The 19,715-nt window shown below is 36.1% G+C and overlaps 1 protein-coding gene across 5 annotated transcripts in view; it reads left to right on the top strand.

The window, feature by feature from the left end:
* Positions 1-19,715, top strand: part of ZNF385B (zinc finger protein 385B) — a 150,795-nt gene that overhangs the window by 109,884 nt on the left and 21,196 nt on the right. For all 5 annotated transcript variants that reach the window (XM_005415893.2, XM_031058955.1, XM_031058946.1 and 2 more), the window contains 2 exons: positions 6,474-6,584; positions 17,626-17,788. In XM_005415893.2, the coding sequence (XP_005415950.1) occupies positions 6,474-6,584; positions 17,626-17,788 (274 nt within the window). The remainder of the gene's footprint in view (positions 1-6,473; positions 6,585-17,625; positions 17,789-19,715) is intronic.

Below are 19,715 nucleotides of genomic sequence, written 5' to 3'. Positions count from 1 at the left end.
TGATTACACTGACTAGTAGTAGTGTGTGGATGTCCCAGCTATCACAGCCACTGTTTTCCTCGGGGAGGTTGGAGCTTGCTGCCAAATTGAGGGGACACACAAACACAGTGAGAAGTTGCATTCAGAGAGATTTGCCCTCAGAGTACAATGTTGTTGTTGTATTTTAGGAATCATGTGTAAGGGAAGGGAGATGTTAGTCCCTGTGGTCTGAGCTCTTTCTTAGTGGATGCTTGTTTTACTGCACTTGGGGAGGCATCTACTCAGCATTTTAAAAAGAAAAAGTAAAATCATGGACTTTCTGTAACCTGAGTATAGTTGGGTTTGATTTCCCTGAGATCCAGATTTCATGCTTTGTGCAAATGTGCTATGTGTAAGTACATTGAGAGCCTCCTTAAAAAAAAAAAAGGTGATTCAAGCAACCCTCAGCTAGACCACAGGACTGCAGTAAAAAAAACCTCAATAATATTGTAAGTTAATTATTCTTTTTGTTCAATGAAGTATTTGCACAAGTCTCCAAATCAGCTGCTGAGAATTGGAGTCACCCCTGGTTTGGTTACTGGCTATTTACATCTGCCTGTTTTTTTAGAACCCCCAAAACGTTGTGAAGAGCATAGAGACAGAGGTATAGGAAGGCAGTGTTTAGAGAGCTCCAGGCTCACACTACAGAAATACATCTCTGGAGACACTGTGTGCTACTCAAGGAGAGCTGATGCACAGGGAATATTGATGGCTTTCCTGCAAGAAAAGAAAGTTGTTCACATCACAGAGTGATTTATGTTGGAAAAGACCCTGAAGATCATTGTGTTCAGCCGTTAAGGCAGCACTGCCAAATTCACAAGTGAGCCATATCCCTCAGTGCCACATGTACATGTCTTCTTAATATCTCCAGGGATGGAGGCTCCACCATTTCCCTGGGCACTGTTGCAATGCTTGATAACCCTTTCAGTAATACATTTCTCCTAATATCCAGGCTAAGCCTCCCTTTGTACAACTTGAGGATATTTCCTCTTGTCCTGTCACTTGTTACCTGGGAAAAGATAGTGACACTCCCTTGCTACAACCTCCCTTCAGGGGGAGCTCCATCAGTAGAGCTGGCACACGTGTTCCAGATGCAAAATAAACAATGAAATGTGTGACAGAATTGCAGTGACTTGAACACTAAATTATGCCTAGAATTAGTCAAACGAGAAATATGTTCCCTGTTGGAACAAAAGCAGCACAAATGTGGAGAGAACAGATTTTTGCTGGTTTGTGTTGGCCAAGCATGCCAAGCATTACATCGCAATGTTAATGTTTCTGATTTTAATGCTGGGCATTTTAAGTATGTGCTTTGCTGAGTATGTGTATTCACTTCTGTCACTCTTTCAGTCATTGTAATATGTACAGTTATGGTAGGGGGCTGTGTATATCTGGCAGAATTTATGATAAGGTTCTGTGTATGATCATTCTCCACAGTGGCAGTGTACTTGGCTTTCATAACAACTGGAGCTCAAACACACAGGGAGTTACAGAACTTAATTTAGATGTTCCACTGGTAATTTGTATATGCCAGTGTTTTTTTCTGGAGGGAAATACTGGATTATATTGTCAGTTTGTTCCGCATATGGTTTAAAACTTTTATTTATCGGAGCAAACCAACATAGTATGCTGAAGGCCGCTCTCTGTGTTCTTCAGACGCTTATTATACCTGGTGGTTAAGGGATACTGAGTTACATTTCTTATCCCCACTATCTATATTATGTTTACAAAAGCTTGTCTAACAGTTAACTCTATATTTGACCCAAGAGTTACATCATGATAAGAGGTAACCCGGACATTCATTGCCAAGCACAATTTTAAACCTTACTCAGGTTTAAGGTTATGCTGCTGTTACTTACCTCTCCTCAGGATCATTGCAGTTTATTTCTGAGGCTCACAAACTGGTGTTTGTACAGTCTCCTGTATATAAAGAGATCTTCCAAAATAATCAGAACTTTGGTTTCACCAATCAACTTCTCCCAACACATTTTTTTTACACTTCTTCCTGTGCCTATTTTCATGTCTCTTTGTAGTCTGGTTCCTTTCCCAGGAGGCCCCAGAAGAATCTGTGGTACCATGATACACGGCAGGGCAGGGAGAGTTTCTGGTAGCAAGAATGGTAAGAGAATTCAAGGACTAAATTCTTGCATTTTTGATGATAAGGTGTAACTGCTCATATAAAACTGGCTTTGTACCTGAGGACTAAAAGGTGGCAAATATGATGCAAGTTTTTAAAACCCATTCCATGGAAAATGAAAGGGGGAAGGCTTTTTACCAGGCAAATGAACAGGTACCTCAATAAGAACATTATTGTACCTCATCCTGTAAACTGCCTGTGAATTGTCAGCATAATTCCTTTCTAAAGGTAAGTTCTTCTTTATAAGCCTGTTTATAGCAGTCAACAAACATGTGAATAAGGATGTTTAAATCTACCTAGTCTGAATTACTGAAAAACAAGGTTTTTCACAAAACCGCTTGGCAAAGATTCTTTAAGAAAACTAAATTGGCATAAGAAGACTCTTGCATGACAAAAAGTTGCTTGGGAGGTAAGTGAGCTGAGGAAATTTGCTATTGGCAAAGTTCTCCAAGGTAGTGAGGACTAAGAAGGACAACAAAAATTGTTAAAGACCTTGATGAGACTGACAAGTCAGGCAGTAGTGGTTGGTGAAGTTACATCTAGATATTCCTAAAGTGAGGCACATGGAAGTCAAAATTCACAAAACTTGACATACAAAGTAGTGTACTAGGAATTGGCTATCAAGACTTGGGAGTGAGAGCTCAGGTTTATTATTAGTGGTTCCTTGAAAACATCAGCTCAGAGTTCAATACTGACCTACCCAGAGTCTTTTATATGGTTCCTGTCTATATCTTCAATATATTTAATTGAATTAGTTGATTTTTTGGTAGAATTGAGGTGGGCAACAAGAATGTAGAAAGGAATGGAATGATTTCCATACACAGAATGACTGAGTGGCACAAAGATAACTCAGGATGTGGTATAGAACTTATAAAATTGAATTTTATGAAAGTATATTTAAACAAAAATGATTTCTTGGCACTGAGGACTGTAGGCATTGAAAGTATATGCAAAGAGTGCAAACTGGTTTGCATCAGTTTCAGGGGTTACTATGCAAGACAAAGTCACTGGAATTTATCAAATACACAGAAAACTCCTGACTCTGGAAATTTTTTGGTGGGAAAATATTAAAAAAGCAGTAAGAAATACAATGTCTGTGCTGCCCCTGTTCTGTCCTGTCTCTTGCTGCACTTGTATTTTCTAGATGCCTTTAAAGTTCTTGTTGCAATTTCAGTAGGTATAGAGTATTTCTGTCAGAATTCTCTTAATCCTTGCTCGCTTCAATAGTTTGAGTGGTTTTAACGAGACTCATTGCAAAAAAGATGGTGTCTTCAACTTTCTTGGAAAGACATTTTTAAATTTAACTTTTTATTAAACCAGTTAAAATAGGAGAACAATACTAACAGGTTGTTAAACCTAGTTATGTCTACCAGAGCACTATTAGTTGCTTTGTTAAATCCCCCTGTAGCATAAACAGCATAGTGCAAATTTTTATTTGCGTTTGTGGTAGCTGTTAGCTTCTGTTACTATTTTGTTTTATAGGTCTGGTTCTTAAATACTGCTGCTCCCCACTGGGCAAACTATGCTACGTCATTTCCTAATAAATACCTCAACAAATAATTCTCACCCTCTTTCCTACTCCCTCCCTCCCTCCCTGCAGTGAAGAGGATAATTTTGTGTAGGGATCTAAGATCAGTTTACCCTGCAGCATTAATCTTCTAACAGAGAGATGCTATTTTATTTTTCCAGCATGCTGTAATCCACCCCAGTTTCTGCCATATTTAAAGTGTATTAATTGTTAATGTTGCACTTCTTGAATTCTAATCGTGACCAGCTTGCATGCAGGGCTCCGGTTTGGGAGGGATCATTACCCACTCCCCTGGGGATCACAAGTGGTACTTTCTGGAGACAGCACGAGCTGTATTATTTTTGTGGATTTTTGTTCTTGTGCTGCTGCATCTGTTTGAAGCTGGAGGTTGTGCACAGGCTGCATGGTGTGGTTGTGAAGTGCCTCGCCTCGCGCTAGCTCTGTGGATTGTTATTTGGAGTGCACAGAGGAGTCATTGATCACTGCTTCTTCCCTTTGTACCTTGTTTTAAACGGGACTGCAGACACTTGTGGGTATTTTTGCTGTTTCTTTTCACCGATCTCAGACACTCCAAATGGTTGAGGTACTTTTGAACGTTACTCTTTTCTTCTAGATTAATTGATTAACACCTAGTATTTAAGTTGAAACGTAAAAAATATTTTCCATTTAAGAAAAAATCCAGCCAACTCTTTCCTAATAATACATCAATATTTTAGCATGTATAATAAATGTAATAATATATATTGATTGTCATATCTATTATAAAGTGGATACTCAAAAAGCTTTTAATCTGCATGTATAATTTTGATATACTATGTAGGGCGATGCCATAAATGGTACAAGTCAGAAAAAGAGGGGTTTTTCGGTTGTGTTTTAAGATTTTAGACTTTGAACTCTCACTGTGTCCTAGAAATAGAAGAAACAGGTAACAAGGGCATTTATTTCAGGGTTTTTTTTTCAATTTTGTCACAATTCATTGTAACAACAATGCATCATTAAATAATTTAGTAGGTTATCCCAGATGAAGTGGTTTTACTTTTGTACTGTCACCTGGTACCCCTATGGCAATGAACTACAGTATTTAGTGGCAGAAGATAAGTATTAAATTACCTCTCTGGAAAATTTATCACTAATGCCATTTACAAAATCATGCATTTGGTTTAAAATGAATGCAGCAAGAAACATATGTAGCCATTGTCCAAAAAAAAAAAGTGTTTAATGTTAGGTAATATATTTGGGGAATATCTAGGCAGATACAGTGCAGTATGCTTTTCTTGAATTTGTTTTTTTGTGTGCACATATATGTGCAGAAAATCCTCAATAGTGCAGGCTTCTCTGGAAGCTTAAAATTTGTACTAAGGCAAAATTAATGTCATTATCTTCACGTTTAGAAAGTTTAGAAGCAGGTAATTTCCTGTTCTAATTCTTCAGTGGATCAGTTATTTCAGCTGTTCTCTTGTCCTTTTGCAAGTTGGCTTAGTACCAAGTGTGTCTTGTGTATCACTTGTGTTGTTTCTTCCAATAGTACTGTAAAGGGTAAAGGAAAAAATATCACTGTGGTTGCAAAGCAAGCTTCAGAAAAATCTAACTTTATAAAAACTAAAATTATTTTCTTCTGAACTGGTTTAGAAACAAAATGGAGAAATAAGCACTTATCTGTTGTTGTAAACTTCCATTTTTCCCCCTCTCCTTTTCAGAATCTATTGTTTATCTTAGATAAGGATGAGGGACCACACATATGCTCATAGGATCATTTGTGTTGAAAGGGGTCTCAGATGTCATCTGGTTCAACATCATGCTGAGAGTAGATTCAGTTGTGAGACCAAACCAAATATTCTGCTTTTCTTTAATTAGAAAATTTGGTTTGAGTATTTTTGCATCAGGAAATGAATTTTAATCTGTATTCATGTCACATCAGGAAGAATGACATGTTAGGACTGAGGCCTCATTACAGTAACAGTTCTAAACTCTGTTTTCTGAGCACCCTGTGTCATTGCCCAGAGTGCTCTGTGATCCTGAGCATATTTGTGATCAACAGCAGTCCTGATACTTAGCAAAGATGTAATCAGTTCTGAGTTCCTGAAAAGGTTCAGTCAAATTTGGGAGTAATATATTCAGATTTTTCCCTTATCTCACATTTCTTACAGTGTTAAAATGTTTTCTGAAGCATGCTAACTTTCCTGGTACAAACACTCCCTTCATGTTCCTCCAAACTTCAGCCTTCCCATGGGCTCTGTCACTCATCAGTTCTGCATGGAAGTGCTTGGGGATTGCAACTTCTTTTCCCGACAAGTGGTATTTGTAACAGAGCCTGCAAAGGACCTCCTTTCACAAAGATATCTCCAGGGGAGAATATTTTTGAAATAAGTACTAATATTTATCACTCAAAGGAAAGCACATAGAAATAAATGACAGTAACTTGTCAGGATGCAAAAGTGGCTTCTGTAATATGTCTACTGGGGCATTGGGTGATAGGGGAGGGCTTTTATTTGCAATTCAGGTGTGGTAGGGGGCCCTGCAGCCCAGAAGATATGCAGGGTTGGGGAAAGAACTATTTAGTAACCTGGGGATGACAGCAACAACGAAGCTGCATTTTCCTCATCAGCTTTGGCATGCTACCAATTCCCTAGCCTGTGCTAAATCTAATCATTGTGAGGGCTGGAATCTTATTTCTCCTGTTTATCTAAAAAAAAGCTTTCTGCTGGAAGTGTTTTTTTGGTTTTTTAAATTTTTCTTCTGTACTGTTTATCACCCAGAAAACTTGTAAATTGGTTATTGTTTGTTCTCCAGATGGATCCTGTGCAAAAAGCAGTCATAAACCATACATTTGGAGTGTCCATTCCCCCAAAGAAGAAGCAAGTCATTTCCTGTAACGTCTGCCAGCTTCGTTTTAACTCTGATGTGAGTATTGCCAATTTTCTTCCTTTTTTTTTTTTATTTGGTGTATTAGGTATAATTAATCTAAATCTCTTTTTCCCAAATAAATCATTCCAGTCCTACCAGCATTCTGCTCAGCCTGGTGGGTTTTTTGTCCACTCAGAGGCAGAAGTCCATAGAGCATGAACTCTTAATTTTCTTGGATAGCTCTGGGATGATATCCAATGCCATGTCCATAGGTGATATCCCACTTGATGGTACAATAACCTTTGACAGGTATTGCAAAAAGAAATGTTTGCCTGAGGTTTTTTCCTTGAAAAAAAGGAGGTGAAGCAGAAAAGCTTCCCAGTGAGTTCTCCAGGTCATATTTGATTTTCTTCCAGAAGAAATAGCTTTTTCTTGTTGTTTGTATGTCCTTGCTGATATGTCTTTCAATTTCTGAATGAAGTCACTCTTCCAAAAACTTTCATTTATAATAAATATAAACACTTAGTTCTACCTGTCATTTTGAGTATGAGAAATTCAAAGAAACTGTGTTGTGGAGGTTAATTAAAAAAAAATCATTACAAAAGAGTACACTGGTGTTTTTTTAAAATATATAGCCATTTAATGTTTCTTCCTAAGTAGCTTGAAAATCAAAGAAATTCAAGGAAACTACATCTAAGAGGATTATAACTTTTGACAGTTAAGGAGTATGTATTTGTTCTTGGAAACTATTACTAATGTCATTGAATTAATAAAAATAAACTCAAATTCTCAGTTTTTTTTTAATCTTAAGGGAATTGAAAATCTCAAGAAAATCTCAAGAATAAATCCTGAAGTGATACGTTCGTATTATATATTTTTCTCTCATAATTTTTGTCTCAGAAACAGTTTGCAGGCACCTCCTCCAAAGCCTTTGAGTATTTTGTGCTCCTAGAGGTTTGCAGTAAAGCACCCATACCCATTACCCTGGTTTTCTCTGCCTCTAACATTGCACTTTGAAAAATGTCTTGTGAAGTATTTTCCCCAGTTTGCCTTTCTTGTCTAGGCTGGTAAGGATTTTGAAGCAGTGCTATCTCAGCTTCAAATTGATTTCTAAATATGTCGTCGTTTGACAAGCTTATTAAACTTCCTTTGAAGTGACAATATCTGCTTAGTTAACTGATCTCAGAAGTCATTACTTTAAATTTAGTCTGCTTGTCTTTCTACTTTAAGGTTAAGATTTAAGGGAAAAAAATCTTTTCTGCTCTGATACTTGGTCCAGGTATGTCCTTTTACTGATTAAATCAAGGAACCAGTAATATTTTTTAAAATTTTCTTTGTCTTCATGGATCTTGTTTCTGAGGTGGATTCATCACCAGTGGCATGACTCGGGCTGCCCTCACTCTTCCATCTCCTCTTGAGGTCAGGATCCCCCTGATGATGGGACCTGTTCCAGAGGAGTCACTCTGTGCTGATGTTCAGGTGGACAAACAGCACTTCAGGCAGATAAATTGAACCACAACTAAGTGGTTTGAAACAAACGAACCAAAAAAGAGCTGATATGTTATATCATTTTGTGCTTCTGTCAACCAAGCAATTTCTCCTGTCTAGACTTACAAAGTAAAACAAGAAGTGCACATCATATTCTGCTTTAAATAGTGGCATTGCAAAAGTATTTCAAACTAATAACTACACTTCTTCTTCTGGGCCAGATGTATTCAATAGGGTGGTGTGATCTTTCTTCCTAAATTTGATGAATATATTCAGTTGTAGTTACTAGAAAATATCATCATCCTTTTGAAATGAATGGTTGTAAGAAAGGATGAAGAACTGTGACTGTGATACTTCACATGCTGGAATGCAGCACCTTACTTTCTATAGCAGTTTAGTTTACCAGGGCATCCACAAACAACATAGAAATTTGATTTTGGAAAGTGCTAAGGTTATAACAGTGTTATGAATACCAGAAGATACTTAAATATAAATCTAATTGCACAATTGTTTCATAACCTCAGCATCCAGGAATATTTGGAGAATGAGTCTTCATAGTGTAGTACTTCTATTTCAAAAGCTTTCTAGCCTTTCATTGCATTATTTAGATTCTCCTGAGAAATAAGATTTTAAATTTTTCTTCATGTTCAGTCATTTAATCTAAAGAATTATTTATATGAGCATCTTATTTTCCTGAGAGTGAGATCCTATCTTATTGGATGTTATTCTCACCTATCCAAATAGACACCTCCGCCCTCTCCGTAATTGGCATTGTTATCATTTCACTGAGGTAAATTTCACTGTATTGTATCATTTCACTGGTAGTGGGGTTTCAACCAAGCTCTGCAGACTCACAGTTCTTTCTTAGCTTGTTGAAACTCCTGCGCAGAAATAAAAATCTGGACTCTGCATGTATTTTTGGTTTTGGTCACTTTGGACCAAAAATAATGTGAAATTATGCTTAGGGCATGGAATAATCTTTACAATCTATCCTTTGTTTTCTGACTGGGGAAGAAGGGAGTCATGTAGGTCTGAACCTTGTAACTGCTGAATATTTCATATCAGTTCCACCATGTGACATGCTTTGTGTACAAACCTTTGTGTACAAATTTTCAGTTTTATCTAGTCTTAACTTGATATGCCTCTCCTCTTGTAAAAAAAGAAATTATAGTATTTGACTCATACTTACAGACATTCACCATCATACTCTGCCTGTCCTTTTTTAATATTTTCAGCTGTATTTTGGTCAAACTGGAGGTTGTCTATTTCCTCAGCTGGTGTGTGGCAATAAGTCTCCAGCAGCTGTAGAGCTTTGCCCCAAGATGTCTGTTCTGTTATGGCATCTGACACTGTAGCTTGCAGCCATAAGGGAAAAGTGAGTTGTAGTTGGAAGGATTTGTTTGGTTTCTGCAGAATTGCTCTTTTCTCCTTATCTGAATCATTACCTTGTGTTCAAGTAGTTTCTCTGCTCTTCTCCCTCATTATTTTATTTTATTGTTTAGTCTTGAGGTTTTTAGGGTTGTTTAGCCTGGAGAAAAGGAGGCTCAGGGGTTACCTTATCACTTTCTATGCCTACCTGAGGTAGTCAGTCTCTTTTCCAGGAAACAAGTGATAGGATGAGAAAAAACTGCTTCAAGTTGGTCCAGGGAAGGCTTAGATTGGATATTAGGAGAAGTTTCTTCATCAGAAGGAAGTGGTCAAACACTGGAACAGACTGTCCAGGGAACTGGTGGAGTCACCATCCCATGGAGGTATTTAAAGGATGTGTAGGGACATGTTTTAGTGGTGAACATGGCAGTGCTGAGTTAACATTTGAAGTTGCTCTCAAAGGCCCTTTCCAACCCAAAGGATTCTGTGACAGTCTACAGACTTTTAGGAGCTTAGGTACTATACAGTAAAGCCGGTTCTAATCTAATGACTTTTTCCAGCAACCAGGCTGCTCTATATCCAAACTTGCAAACCTATGATGCCGGGCAGTCCATATGTTATTGTTCTGATTTTTGTTTGGAGGTGTCCTTTCTGTAAACAGATTTTTTCATCTGTTGATCCATGCCTAAAATAAGCAAAAATGTCTACTTCCTCTGCACACTTTGTTTCTTACAGCAATGTCTTTGGCTGTGCTACAGCCTGGTATGCACTGTCTTGTCCATAGGGTATAATTGGATTGAAAATAAACTTGAGTTTGTACAGTGTGTTGCTGTGTGGGTGATGACTGCAAGTCAGCCCTGATTTTTGGTTTCATCTCAAAAATCAAGAGATGACTCGAGAAGCAGGAGGAAACACCTTGAGTCAAACCAGAAAAGCAGATCTAATAATTTGGCATTAAGAGACAATGAAGGTCATCTTATTGTTGAATGTGTTTGAAGCTAATAAAGATGATGTGATGACAGAGTTCATCTTTCTAGAAAGCCAGAAGGCAAATTTTTTAAGTTTGGCCAAGTATTAGCAAAAGTTGACTTTACAGATTTAAATAAATCATTCATGCTGTCAAAAGGATAAAAAACAAAATAATCAATAGCATCACATAAAAATGTACAGACTGTCATTGTCTTCTGTCAAACATTTTACATTTTTCTTATTTATAAGGCTATATTGATTCTTTGGGTATGGAGGGTAGTGAAGCAGATAGGAGGTAATTAAAAGCATAAATCTCAGGAACTTGTGAAGGTAATTTTCTGTTTTGTAGACAGAACTGACAAAATGATGAAAGTTGTTAGCTCCAACATGACAGAAATACCGCATGATTATAGGGTGCAGGGTTATAACATGATGGAAGTTCTGTTCAAATAACAGCTATTTAATGGAGCTTTTAACTAAGTTTGGTAAGGTATTTTAAATATGAGTTGACTTCTTACGACATGGTTGGTATTTTCACAGCTCCTTGGTTTTTCCATGTTCTTTTCAATAATAATCTACCTACTATTTTGAGAAATTAGGTTTTAGACATTTGTAAAGATGGAATTGATAAACTAATGCATACCTTTGGTATAAAAAATGTATGAACATGCCAGGTTTGCAGATTTCTTCAATTACATCTATTATTAATAACAAGTGAGATAAAGGTATATTTTTCAACACTATTTCCTAATTTATTATGTAATTTTTATTAGAGTTATGATTCTTGTCAAAATTCTTCATAATTTATATACTCAAATAAATGTGCGTACTCTTACAGAATAGTTCTAACAGATAAACTAAGTGATCAAACATTTTGTAGATATCTTACCATTAAGAGAGCTTTCTAGTTTAGGACCTGCTGTGAATTAAAATAACAATATTTTACAAACATAAATACCTCTCTGCTCCTGTCTTACACAGTTAGTTTCCTTCTCTACCAGGACCACTGCCATTGTAACCAACTTGATGTATAAAAGTGGGCAGGAACACATTTATTCTTTCTACAATATAATTTATGAATATATTTAGGACATTTTTTAAACTTGAATTTATGTAAAATTTTTTTATGATATGCATGAAAAAACTCGTCTTTATAAGTACTCCATAACAGAATGGAAGTCTTCAGGATTTTTATGTGTCTGTTCAGCCTTTCAGTGGTTTAATTTTCCATGATTGAACTGTTGCTGGCAGAGATTTTTGTGGTATTTTCAACAAGATATTTTTCATTAGAGATTACCAATTTATCAACAAGAAATGAACAGAGGATTTGAGACAGAATCGTTGAGGGTGAAAAAGACCTTTCAGATAATCCAGTCCAGCCACCACCATGTTCACCACTAAACCGTATCCCCAAGTGCAGCGCCCAGGTGGTTTTTAAACAGTTTCAGGGATAGTGACTGCCCCACTTCACTGGGCAGCCCGTTAGAGTTAGAATTGCTGTTGGGACCATTTCCCATCCAGGATGGAATTCCTGCTTTAGGAAGGTGCAGTAGCAAGGAAGAAGAAATAGGAGCTGTGAGCCACCTTTTTTCAATTCCATTTAGTTGTAACACTCAACTGATATTGCGCACTCAAGGCGTGAACCAGCTTTTCCCACATGGATGCTTCAGAGCCCCCTTTTATTTCTGCATTTCTCCTTCTTTCTGTCCATGCAGATCTACATATATTTAATTGTATATGTTAATAACTAGACTGGATGATATGGTAGTAGATTCAAGCATTCAGATAGAGTTGATGGTACAATTGTCTTATTTCCATGAAGACCTAATGAAGGGCTACTTCAGCTGCCCTTGAATAAGCCTATAAAAAATCTTGATCTCACACACATATACACTGAACCTTTAGACTTACTCAAGCCTTTCATCAGGTTAATGTTTCTTTGTGTAGCAATAAATTCAGTTAATTAGTCATTCACATCGCAAGTGGATTCTAAAACTCAGTCACTGGAGAACTGTCAAAATGAATCCTGTGGATTTCAAATACACTGTCAGTCATTGCTCTGATGGGGAATATTCTGTTAGCTTTTGTGCTACAGTCTTGCCTGTAGTTGAGTTTTTTTAAAGGTAATACTGCTATTAATGAATCCATATGATCTACCTGTTTCCTGATTTTCTAGATCTTTTCAATATATGCAGATCTATAAACATTTTTGACTTTCTACAAAGTAAAGCTACTGAAGTTGTTTTAAGCACTACAAATGGCTAATATAATTGACATTCAATTTCAAAAGCATGTTACATGCTTGATTTTTATTAAATGCAGTCCAGTATATAAGGCTATTGTATATAGTCATACAGTTTAACATCCTGCTTGGATTTCAAATTTAATAATTTGTAGTTACAAGTAGCAATTTTAAATACAATATTGCATTTGTATAACTTTTAAGAGCGGAAAAGGCTATTCTTTGTTACAGCCAAGTTATTAATCCTTATGACATAGGGACTTTCTTTAAAAATTAAAACATTCATAAAGTTTGATTGGTTAGAGGTATTTAATTGGTACCAAAAGACTGTGGATAGGACTAAGGTGTATAAATTTTAAGGTGTATAAATTAGAAAAATTATGGGGAAAAATTACATGGTTATTTGTCTGTCAATTATATTCTTAATTATTTGCAACAATTAAAATACAGCTATTCACTAAGCCATGGTCTTAAAAATATCTAGACATATTTTTTTAGTGTTATAAAATATGCATCCCATTTATCAAAAAATAATGCCAGACAAATGCATAAACACTGTTTTGGAATTTGGCCTGTTAGCACAAAGGTATTTTTTACATTCTGATTCATAACGTCTCATTTATGGCAGCTTAAAGCGTTTCTTGTTCCTTAAACCTTACTAGCCAGTACTTGATGACCTTCTTTGCTGTCTAATAAATACGCAGGTTGTTTTTTAAAATGTTACAATGTATATATATATATCAAGCTAGTAGATCACAGTCAGAGTCAGATTCAATTAAAAATTTAACTTTCCGTTCAGTTAAGGAGTTCTTTCATAGAAATCTTTTCTTATTCCACTTTCTCAAAAAGTGTCCTTCTAACCTATTATGCATTTAATTTCAAAATTTTAATAATGTTAATTCAATGGTGAGGTTTAATACCAGCTATGTAAGCAATAGATGTAACATAATACTTTTGAAATGAAAAATAAATATTTTAATAATGTTGAATTGTGGCACAGATAAATTATTTTACTGTCAAATGAATTAATCCCTACAGTAAATGCAGCTGTTTACACTGGAATAAAGTATTTTGCAATTAAAATCATTATAGTACAGGAGTATAGAAAGACATTTTGAGTTAACAGATTTTCATTTTGGTTTCTCCTAATTCTTTTTCTTACATATTTTTTTTTGCTGATAAACAATTTGCATGAATTAGTTGTACTTAATTATGATCAAAAAGTACCTTCGGTATTCATTTAAAATATTGTATCCCAAAGATATTTGCTCTGAAGTTAACTTTGTATTTTAGTGGCTGTTTATATTAAAACTGGTAAAGTATCTTTCTTTTATGCACATGAATTTTGAAACCTATGTGTACACAACTTCCTATGGATTACCAGAGCAAATGAAAACAAATTTTCAGCTTCTTGCCTTAACTAAAAATGAAAATTGTATATATCGTGGCTTATTTCAAAGATAAATCTAGTATTTCAAGGATATACAAAGCTCATAGCTTCTGCTCTAATGATGTATTTGTGTCATAAGCAAGTTTTAAGTGAGACTTGGAACAAATAAATTTACCTTGAATATGGTACTTTTACAAACATTTTATAAAATTAGAGTTATTAATGATCAGGAGATTAATAATCAAAATAATTGGTATCAGTAATAATCAGAACTTGAGTTCCAGTTTCAGATTACCCCAGCTGACCTTTTTCCTTTTGCTTGCTATGACTCCAGGAAACTCCAAAGGTTTACGTAGCATGGTAATATAATACAGCATTTCAGTTACCAAAGGGCAGCTGAATCAAATGATTTATCCCACAGTGCTTAAAAGGCAAACTCTGAACTTCAAGTGTATCTGAAAGAACTAGAAAATAGTGCTTATGTGGTTAAGAAATATTGCTTCCATACTTTAAGGAGTGCTCCTCTAGCTTGTGCTTGGAAAGAGTATCTGTGTTTCTATTCACAGAACTGAGATGGGTTGAGAAAGTCTAAAAACCAAAGATTTAGCAATATCCAGCCCCTGGAACTGAAACTTGACAAAGTCAATGTAGAAACAAATACTATCTACTTAACTGACAAAGTGAGGCACTGAAACAATTTTTTAAAGGTAGACTTTTGCGTCCCTTAACTACTTTAAAATCCAGCCTGGAGAATCCCACCTGCCCCCAAAGGAGTGTGGTCTAGTTTCAACAATATTGGAGAAGGATGGCATTTCCAAACCCCTGCTTAGATTGGTCACAGCAATACTTTTTGGCCTTATAATGTACAGCTGTGAATTTGATAGATTATGATAATTGGAAAGCTTTAAAATTAGTACAATCACCATGTTTCCGTGAGGCTTTGCTTGTTGTTATGGCGATCTTAATTTTAATTCTGCCTGGGCTTGTTTGTTCTCAACAGGTCTCTTGTACACTATATGAGGATTGAATGAAGGGAATCAAAAACTGTAGTAGGTTATCACTGATATTGCAGGCATTATTATTGCAAATATCAGCAGAAAGGCTTATTATCAAGCAATTGACTTACTAAGTCTTTCTCTTGAGTGCATTTATGTCTCTTACGTCATAGCTTTGGCCTCAGGCAGCAGATGATCCTATCAACAGCACACATATGCGCGGAGCATAGAGTTCAAATATTTAAAGGGACATCATCAACTTGAGGATGCTTGAGTGGACAATCTTGTACTTGCTATTACTAAATTTAAAACTATTGGAACGGAAAGGGTATCTATTCACCCCACTTTTTAGTTCCATTTTTTGTACACGGCAATGTGTGCATAGTTTATTGAATTCTGTTGGTGGAAAACACCCTTCTGGTGCATCATGTCACAACTGCAAAGCTTAAGAGAAATGGATAAAACCCAGCAAAGGTGGAGAGAGACAGGATGGGACTCCTGTGCCTCATAAGGCACATTGGCATAGCAGGGCAAAAACAGGACTGTGCTCCTCTGCCCGCATTCAGAACTGGACAGATCCGACCAGAAGTTGACAAGTGTCCCTTTAAGTAGTGCACATAGTACTAGCGGTATAGCTGGTTAGTTGTTTCTTTATAATCCTTAAATTGTGGTTGTATGCGTGTTAATATTTCAAAGGTTTTAAAATCAAGAAATATTTTAATAGCAATTGGTGAGTAAACTCTTTGCTGTTTTATTATAAAGTTTTTAAAAGACATCTCACTTTCAGAGGAATTCAAAATAAAACTAATCTAGCAGCCTTTCTTACTGAATGCTTGCTTACTAAAATCTCCTGTGAAAGGAAAGATGCACCCGCAACAACCTACACTGTCCTTCTGAGATGGAAAGCGCTGTTTCATGGGCTGTAAAATCACTTAAGAAGTTCTGGTGTGTAAGAACTTCACTCCTCTATTTTAGCAACAATTCTCCATCAGTTTAATGGTGCCAGTTACTTGTGTGAGGACTCCAACATGCTGTCTGTTCTCTTGCCCATTCCAGCTGTTCTACTCTTCACTTCTACTCTAACACATGATAAAGCTGTTATTACATGCTGTCCCAAGGTGACTGTATTGTAATGCCCATTTCTGCTGGTCTTAAAACAATTTTCCTCATTATGGCAGCACTCTTTGTGGAGTTCAAGCACCTTAGATATTATAGTTGCTCTTTATAAAAAGCATGTGACTTGTTTCGTGGCTCGCTTCATTTAACACAGCAAACTGAATAGAGTAGTAGATAATTGATTGACAAGAGAGAATGAATGTGGTTTTGCATGAACACATATTGAAAGTTTACTTGCACTGATGTCTTTAAATGCCAGGTGTCAAGATGTGTTTAGAAGAAGCATGCTTTCTCTGAGTCTTTTAATTTGAAGTAAACAACAATATTAACTTCTTTGGTTAATATGTACCCTTCAATAGAGGCACCTAGTGGTATGCCTGAAACAATGTCTTAAAATTGTGTTTGGAAATATTAATAATGCAAAGCTATTGCTGAATAGTACAATGTAATGAAAACAGACTGGTTTGGAGAGGATTTTTTTCTTGTCCATTATTTGGTAAATTAATTTATTGAGTCCAGAAAAACACTTAAATTCATTAGCTGAAATTTCCCAGCTTTGGAGTTTGTATTAGGTATGTAGTCCTTAGTTTTGCTTCTAACAAAGTGGCCTGATTTTTCAAGGCATCTGATTATATAGAGTCAGGAACAATGAAGAGGATTCAATATCCCTGAAAAAAATGGGCAGATATGTATGTGTCTAGTTTTAGCTGTGCAACTTCAAAAACACTGACCTAGTTTCTGGAGATAGTTTTGAGGCAAAGGTGAAGTAAACATTTCGGTACATATTTATACTGTTCTGTTTGGGCAGATTAAGACAAAATAAATAATAATAATTTTTAAAAGCTCCTCTTCTCCCAGTCCTACGGGTTCCAATTTTCTTAGTATTTAAAAAATAATATTCAAGGCAATTTATAAAGCAATCAAGACTGGCAAGTATTTAGTTTTCTATGTTGTACTTGGGTCTACTGAAGTTTACAGGTATGGTGTTTCCTCATTTTAGCCGTTTTTTTAGTCTAATAGTGAAGTAATATTTTTTCATTTGTCTCAGTTACTGTTAGTATGAAGGTGAAAGTATTTTATGATATCTGTACTAGATCAAACAGAAGGAAAAATGGATTATTTAATCGTGTTTCAGCACAGTACATCTTTCTAACTGCAAGTAATAAAGACTAGGGAACACCACATGAAAATTGAGTAGCATCTTTCTGAATTGGATGTGTTTGCATTTATATAGTCCATTAAACCTTTAAGAGCTATAGAAGTAAAGAATTACATTAGGAGTGACAGAGCTTTATGTAATCTTGAAGCCTCTTTTTCCAAGTTACTGAAAACGTGCAGTATTCATTAATATCCTGTCATTTGAATATATAAGAACTTACATCCATGAAAAGTGTTAGTATAAATCTATTAAAATTTTTAAAGTGGAATAATATGGTGCCTACTATTGAAAGTGTCACTTTTCTGCCTTGTCATCCATTGTGTTATATACAAGTGCAAAAAAAAGTGAGCCTGATTTGTTCTCCTTTGTAGAGCCAGGCCGAGGCCCACTACAAAGGAAGTAAACATGCCAAGAAGGTCAAAGCTCTAGAGGCAACGAAAAACAAGCCCAAAGCTGGTTCTTCCAAGGACAGCGCAAAGGTTAACACGGGCTGCTCCACCACGCCAGTCTCAGCCAGCATCTCTGACAAATCAGGTCAATGGAAACTTTTTGTTCTATACATCCTTTCTCTTTTTTTTGTGTTTGTATGAGAGAGTTTGGTTGCATGATAGTGATCCATAACTTGTCTTTTCTAAACTATTTTGTACTATGCTTGTACAGAATAGATTTGTTATGATACTCTCAAATTGCTATTTCATGCCTGTGAAACAACTGGTGTCCCTGAATGCTACAGTGTATTTTTTTAAAAGCTATGAAATTTACTATTAAAAAGTATGGATGTTCTTTTGGCAATAGTGGATGGATGTGGGTGGAGTGTGAATTCTGAGGGTATATATTTAGCTGAAGCACAAGAGACCTTCATAAGAAATTCTTTCTTTCTGAATAAGACAATCTTGTGCTAATAGGAAAACACACCTACAGAAATGTGAAGCCTTGTGGCCTGGGTATTTCCTGATACTCACAGCTCATTAGTGCTTCAACATCACTTTTTTTCTTTTTTTTTCTTTTTTTTTTATTTTTTTACCCTCCAGATGAGTAATCTGAGGAAGGTCAGCAACACTAATAGCACTAGAATTACTTGAGTTTCTGCTCTCAGTGTTGTATTACTGAATGAAACAGGAGACTTTCATGAACTTGCTGACAGTGTTATTCAAGAGAAGGCCCCTACTGTGGATTACCCAACTGTCAGTCCAGTAGACTACTGCTGATAAATTTGCTTCTACCTAGGGAGTTATTTATTATCCTCTTCACCAGAGCTGGTCTTGACTCAGGTGCCATGAGGTGAATAACAGCTTTTTGACATGTGCAAAAAAAATGACAAAAAAAAAATCCAACTCAAAAAAAGTATCAGTGACTATTTCTCATCCTGCTGTTTTTACAGCAGCTTCAAAACTATCTGTGGTTCCTTAACAATGACAATGGGTACCAAATTTTGGGTTGATTTTCCTGGCAAATCACATTTTACTTTTGAGGGATGAGCTGAGTTCAAGCAGCATCTTCAGGTAAACAAGACATGCTACTATAAAACAGTAGCAATATGCCACTGATCTAAATATAAGGTAGGCTATTGAACAGAAAGAGGTTTAAAATATTTAGTAAATTTTTTACTATCTGAAATATTGAAAATAGCTTTGTTTAAGATAGGTTACTACTCCAGGTGTACATGGTGAGAACTCAGACCATAGCCAAAGGAAAATATCAATTAAGACTTTAGAGGACTTAACATGTTAATTCATCTGTGGTAACATAATTTTATAATGCCCTCACTCTCCAATGCCAAATGTTTAGGTCCAGATAGCAAAAGTTTCATCATCTTTTTCAAACTGCATCTTTTTCTTCCAGAAACCTTCTGGAGCTGTTTCATGTGTCCTTTGCCAGACTATGAGGTCTGAATTGAATTTATTCTTTTCTTTCCTCTGCAGTGTATCTAAAATCTACATTCAGTTTTTGATAAAACAATACAACCAGTCAAAAGGGAAACCTGCTCTTGATATTTTTTATATTGCCCTGTTTTGACAGTGTGTTGTTATGCTATTAATTACTCTGTACAAATTAGACAGATTACCATCTGTGTCTTTTGGATTACGCTACTGCAACTGTTTCTATGTTAAAAATGAATCCCACTGGCAATTTAGTTGAACACTTTCTTCCCATCAGGAGAACAGTGGGATTCTCTGTGGAGGGTAGGCACTCTCTGTAGGCTCCTCAGAGCCCCTTACTGCTGTACAGGAGACTGAGGATGGGGTGTTTGGGAGGAAAAAACCTGAACTTGAAGCAGATTTTCAGTATTTGTATGGAAAGCTCATCACAGAGATGGATAGCAACTTGAAGATCAGGGGTTTTATCTGACTTGGAAGAAACCATAGTTTTGTTCAGCTGCAGTTTCCCTTTCAGATATTATTGCCCATCTATTCTTTGACATGTGTTTATATCCTTAATGCTTAAAAAACTAAACTAAAGC

Source organism: Geospiza fortis, unplaced genomic scaffold (genome assembly GCF_000277835.1).
Source record: "Geospiza fortis unplaced genomic scaffold, GeoFor_1.0 scaffold112, whole genome shotgun sequence".
Taxonomy (NCBI): Eukaryota; Metazoa; Chordata; class Aves; order Passeriformes; family Thraupidae; genus Geospiza; species Geospiza fortis.
Note: the sequence above shows the minus strand (reverse complement) of the source record. Positions and strands in the feature narration are given on the sequence as shown.